Source organism: Theobroma cacao, chromosome 5, assembly GCF_053813885.1.
Source record: "Theobroma cacao isolate CCN51 chromosome 5, ASM5381388v1, whole genome shotgun sequence".
In the NCBI taxonomy this organism is placed as follows: Eukaryota; Viridiplantae; Streptophyta; class Magnoliopsida; order Malvales; family Malvaceae; genus Theobroma; species Theobroma cacao.
The window spans coordinates 32021736-32027671 of NC_142643.1; the positions used below are offsets into that span (position 1 = coordinate 32021736).

Sequence of the window (5936 nt, forward strand, 5' to 3'; positions counted from 1 at the left end):
TTTTTTAATTTAGTGAGAGAAGAGATATTGGGTAAAGAGAGAGAAATTTTAAAAAATGAATAAATTGCATTTTATATAGTATGGTAATTCTTAAAATTAATTAAGGATTTTTTATTCACTAATTTTTTTACTCTTTTCCCCTTGGTATTGACTATTCCTCATCTCCCTAAATGGTCATTCCAAAGAATGATCATTCCTTCCAAACAAATAAAATGTTAAAAAAAATTAAGAATAGGGATAGAATGGTTATTCTATTTCTCCAACAAAACATGCTATAAGAGATAAGTGACTAGAAGATTCAGGCTTGTTACACAAGCCTTGAGAGAATTTGCACCTTCTAGCGTTGGGTATCAATTTGATTCTTTTTCCCCCATTTGTTGACATTACTCCTTGAGAAGTGAGGAACCTGAAAGCCTCACCCCCTCAGCTAACACTAGGTAGTAGAAGCACAAGCAACCATCATTCCTGTATATTACCATTACAGGCTGTACAATTAGACAGCTTGTGATTTGCTACAAACCCAGATTGATACATGAAGGAATCTGATTTTGTACCTTAGGATAGTGATTTCAGCCTCAAGATCTAGTAGGTCTAATTATCTACTCTTTTAGTTAAGATTTTTCCACATTAAATAACAAAAAAATTATTCTAGTTAAAAGATATATTTTAAATTTCCATATGATTGCGTGCATTTTCCCCAACAACATCGCCCCATTAAATGTTACACACATGTTTTCAAGTACACCACACTTAATAATTTCACAAAAAAAAAAAAAAAAAGTTCGCACCAATCCTAGGGCTACCATTTTTCCAACTTGCCAGGCAACTCTACTTAAATTCATATAAATGAAAGCAAGTGATACAAACCCCACTGATGAGAAACTTTATTAAAGATGATAAATGCCAACAAATGGCATCATTACTGATCCAATCCACAGCTTCCCATCCTTCTCTTCCACTTCGCTGATAAACCTCATTGTCTTTCCTTCGGTATCTTCCAAAACTTCCAAAATTTCTCCATTTTCACTCAACTTTACAGCAATGGCATGGGGTTTCCCTCCTATAAACAGTGAGTGCAGTTGCTTGAAACTAAGCGGAAGCTTTAAAACTGTGTTTCCAAACAACGAATATGACAGAGCCAACTTAGCAACAAGTCCCTTTTTTGCATGCAAAGCTACCCAAAACTCCCCTTTCTTATTTCTTCTAATGTTGTCTGGAAATCCTGGAAGCTCAGAGAAAACTTCAACATTTCCAGCATTAGGACCACGAAGCCAAAGCCTTAGAATCCGGCATGTGGTGGTTTCTGCAACAAGTACAAATGAGCTATCTTTGCTCAATGCTACACCATTGGCAAAAGCAAGGCCTCGTAGTAAAACCGTTACTTCCTTGCTTGATTTGTTGTATTTCAGTAACCTGCCTGTCTTGTCTGTAGTGAAGATTGATGGCAAGAATTGCCTGCAGACACAAAAATAACCCATGAGGGTCTCTTGGTTTACTTATTTTGCTTGTTGTTTCTCGCTCCTCCCAGGAAAAACCAGGTAAGTTATAACAAGAACAATAGGAACTGTTATGTCATTTGCACCTAGGCAAAACTCCAGAAGTAAAGAAGTATCAAAGCAATTACCCAGCTGGGAACCAAGAAATTTAAAGATTCGATGCGATAAAATCTTTTGTACAAGGAAAATAAGGCGGAAGGAGGAATTGATTTGCAAGTATTGGGTTACTGCTAATCTGTTATGTCATTTGCGCCTAGCCAAACTTGAAAAATGCATTTTGGAGATTCCTGCTAAATTACCATGGTGAAATATAATCAATATAAGGCAAAGGAAAGTTTGGGGTCAAATCACCTTCTTCGGAAGCTTGTACTTGTATCGGTAAAGTAAATGACATCATCAAGCTCATCAATGTCCATATCATTGGTGAAGTAAAGGGGTTGGCCCTCAGCTTCTGTGATGAGTTGAGTGGCCAAACCTCCTGCAGGGCCTACTACTTGGAGGCCAAAGTAGGCATCCGCAATGTAAAGATCCCCAGTTTTTTTGTCAAATCGTACTCCTAATGGCCTTCCACAGATATGCTCCATCTCTGGTGCGAATGGACGAACACAGTCCTCCCTTGAAAATCCCGATTTACATCAAACAAATTAGACACAAAATAGAATTATCACTTGAAAACTATTCTGCCGTGTCATTATCAAGAGTTTGACTATGTAATAAACCCAGAATCTACCAGTACTTTGGACATTTTACCACAGCTTACAGCCTCAATACGACCCCATCTAAACCAGGCATAAACTCACACAGTCGAACAAATATCAAAATAACAGTTTGTATTTCTGTCCATATGTGTATGCCATATGTGTTTGTGTCAACGAAAATGCATCTGATGGAACAACCACTGTTTCACAACAAATAACATTCCGTAAAGGGACCATTTATTGTTAGAAAGCATGCTGAGAAAACTTCACTCTGGTCAAAAAGCGACAGCCCTGATCCACTTTTCTTGGAAGGGAGAATGATGTTGGTAGGATGGCTTGGGGAAATAAGTAAGTGCCACATGCGGCACTGTGTCTAACTCTATTCAACTAATGAGAATATGGTGTTGACAAGATTAGGACAAATGGAGCTATGAGGGGTGTGTGTTTCTTCATTTTTCTCCCAAACCCATTGTAGCCCATATGCACAATGGTAACCTCTTGCTAACGTGATTCCACAAAGCCACTTAATTAAAAGCCTTTCAGAAGTAATATTCGGTTGAAATTACCACAACCCAAGAACATGCCCTCAAGCCCAGCATGTTAAATTAAAAAAATTTGAGTTCTAATTCATTGTATTCAAAGAACAAACCAAGAACTGTCTAATTAGATGCACATAAAAAAGACATTTTGGTGAATATCCTAACATGCTGTGATGTATTAATCTTTTAGTTACATAACATATATCAATTTGTAAAGAAAAAAAAAAAAAACATCACATTTTATTTTAATTAAATAATAGTTAATAATTTAAAACTTTTAAGAAAATAATTTTATTAAAAATAAAGTTTTTGTGTACTAATATGTGCTACGTACCCAAAAGAGTTCAAGTTGACATGTCAAAGCATCAATTTTTATCCCTTATCTATGTAATAAACTTGGATTTAAAGTGTATAGTTCACATTATTTACTTTTACCCCAAATCAAAGGCAAAAGGAAAGCTTTCAATTTTCATCCCGCTCAATCATCCAAGCCCAACACATTGTTCAACAACACCACAACTAATTTATAAACAAGGCGCATAATGAAATATTACCTGTGAGAAGAGGTGAAGGCGAAATCAGTCCAGCCGACAGCATCTCCTTGCCATTTAAGAATCCGCCCATCGGCAACGCCAGAGTATGGGCCATCTCCGTTGGCGTCGAAAGCAAGGCTCTCGGGCCCAAATGCTGAGTCGAGCCGGATGGTTTTAGCGTTGTGGAGGTGGTAGGAGCCAGGAACCGCTGGCGGAGCCAAGATGTTGTAAGATAGGAGGATGGATATGGATGCTACTAAGGTTGTTGAACTTAACGCCAGTTTCAGTTTGGGGTTCATAACTTTCTCTTCAAACTTTGTCCGAGTTGAGTTTAGGGATGGGGATTTGTGTGTGTTCAGAGAAGGTTAAATCTGGATTTGCGAATGAAACGCCGAAAGCCTTGGGCCGAGGAGTCCACTCCAGTTAAATATTGTAAATACAGCTCCAATTCATTTTAAGAATTATGTTTAAGTTTTAAGTTTGGTACCTAGAATACGTAGTTAAAACTAAGCAGTTAACACCAAACAGTCCTAATCTTGTTCTAAATTTTTGGGTTTACCTAACTAAATGTCCTAATTCTGGGTGTTCCGTTTAGAACAAAAGACTTCATAATCCAAGTCAGATACAAATAATTAACTTGAAATACAAAACAAGACTCTAAACTCCAAATATGTTACTAAAAGCCCGATTCGCAGTATCATAAATCCACATTTATCCATGTTACATGTTAAACATGTTACATGTTAAAAAACACAAAGTAAAGTAGTGGTACATAGTACCTCGGCTTTGCAACATATCTAAAATAGTGGTACATATATATATAGAGTTGATAATTTTATTCAAAGAAATCCTTAAAATAAATATTATATATGTCGTAATGTGCAAATTCGGAAACCTGACCGCTAGACGCGGTGAAAACACTAAGAGTCGTCACCAATCTTTGTTTTAGGTGTGATTGACTATCTATTGACTCGATTCTAATCGATAAAATCTTAAATTTATTTTAAGCCCGTCGAGAGAATTTTAAACTGGTTTACATATTTTAAGATTAGGTTCGGGAGTGCAGTTACACCCGGGAAAGGATTAATACCCTCGTGACGCCCGTTCCATGAACGGTACCATTTGATTTTAGATTATCCTATTGGGACCGTAATCCCTAAATTTATTATGTTTCCTTAACTATTGTTCATTTATTTTAGCCTTTATTTTATTAAAATGTTTTATTTGAATCTAAGGTGTGATGCAGACATGAAACATTATGCAATGCATGGCGTAAAATTCAAATAATGTCGGATGAATAACTTTTTATCGAGGACGTTTTTCCGAATCCGTCTATCATACTAGTGGGATCCGGGGGTATTCTCTCACCTAGAAAATTATTCGAGAAATTCGTCTTCGCAAATTTGACAAATAAATCCCATCATCGGGGTTATCATACGTTTTTAGAAAAATATTTTCGTGAATGTAAACCTATTACGAGCAAAAACCTTTTTTATTAAAGATGGTTCCCGAACCCTCCCATTGTACTGGTGGGATCCGAAGACATCCTTTCACCTAAGAAACTTTCTGAGAGAATCTCGCCTTCGCAAGATTTTCAGAAAATCCCATCATCGAGGCTCATACTCGTGAACAAGAATATCTATATGCCATGATATGCATGATGCGATAGAAAGTTATGCTTGAGAACTTTATTATTTCATATCCAAGTCTTCATATATTTTCCTTATCATTTCTTTATGGTTTTCCTTTTTATTGTTCCTTTTATGAATATGTATACTATGAACTATATATATTCTACGTTATTTAGGTGTATACCTACTTTACTATATAAAAATTTCTCCAAACTCTATGGTCTTTTAAACTAGGTTTTTTTTATTTCTTAATTATATATATGTTTTGATTTGATGCTTTTTTTATTTTTTATTATCTATCGTTTTCCCTTTTTATAACATCTACAAATTTGTTGCATATATTTTTTTTATTTTATTTTTTTTACATAATCTAAAATACTCACCATTATGAATTTCCCATTATTGAATATTTTACTCATTTATTTACTTACCATGATCATCATTTTTATAATTTTATTTTTATCTCTTAATAACTTAAATGAGTATGGATTATCTTTTCTTTTATATCTATTATATTGGTATAATGTTGTAATAATTTCATTATTTATTTAAAATTAAAAATCTCGAAATCTCAAGATCGAGGCCTTCCCATCATACTGGTGGAGCCCTAATTCGGATTCCAAGCCTAGCAAAAATTTGTCCGAAATTGCGACTTCTCACATCTCGACCAATCGTCCCATCATTGGTACCTTTATGCATTATTCTTATAATTAGTTTTATAGTATTTTGAGGGTCAAATTTCTATGGTTGGTTTTACTACATATGTTATTTCAATTATTTGACTAACTTTGCCACCTTTTAATATTAATTGTTAAGTATTTCTGTCTTTATATTTTTATATTTATATTAATAATTATATCTATCTATAATCCTCTACTTTCATTGTCTTCTTATGCCTAAAAATAATATCTAAGAATTTTAGATCATTACACCAAAATAATCAAATACTAATCTTACATGATTAAACAAAAATTCTAAAAAAAAAATAGCAAGATGAGCCAGCCCAAATTACAACTAATCTGTAGCAAAGGACAAAGAA

General features: G+C 34.6%; 1 protein-coding gene across 1 annotated transcript; it reads right to left on the bottom strand.

Moving 5' to 3' along the window:
- Positions 1-643: 643 nt before the first annotated feature.
- On the bottom strand, positions 644-3668 carry LOC18598778 (protein STRICTOSIDINE SYNTHASE-LIKE 10). The gene is made up of 3 exons (XM_018120572.2): positions 3288-3668; positions 1848-2111; positions 644-1455 (listed from the first exon to the last, which is right to left on the bottom strand). The coding sequence occupies exons 1-3, from the start codon at positions 3563-3565 to the stop codon at positions 888-890; spliced, it is 1110 nt and encodes a 369-aa protein (XP_017976061.2). The 5' UTR covers positions 3566-3668; the 3' UTR covers positions 644-887.
- Between the last annotated feature and the right edge of the window lie 2268 nt (positions 3669-5936).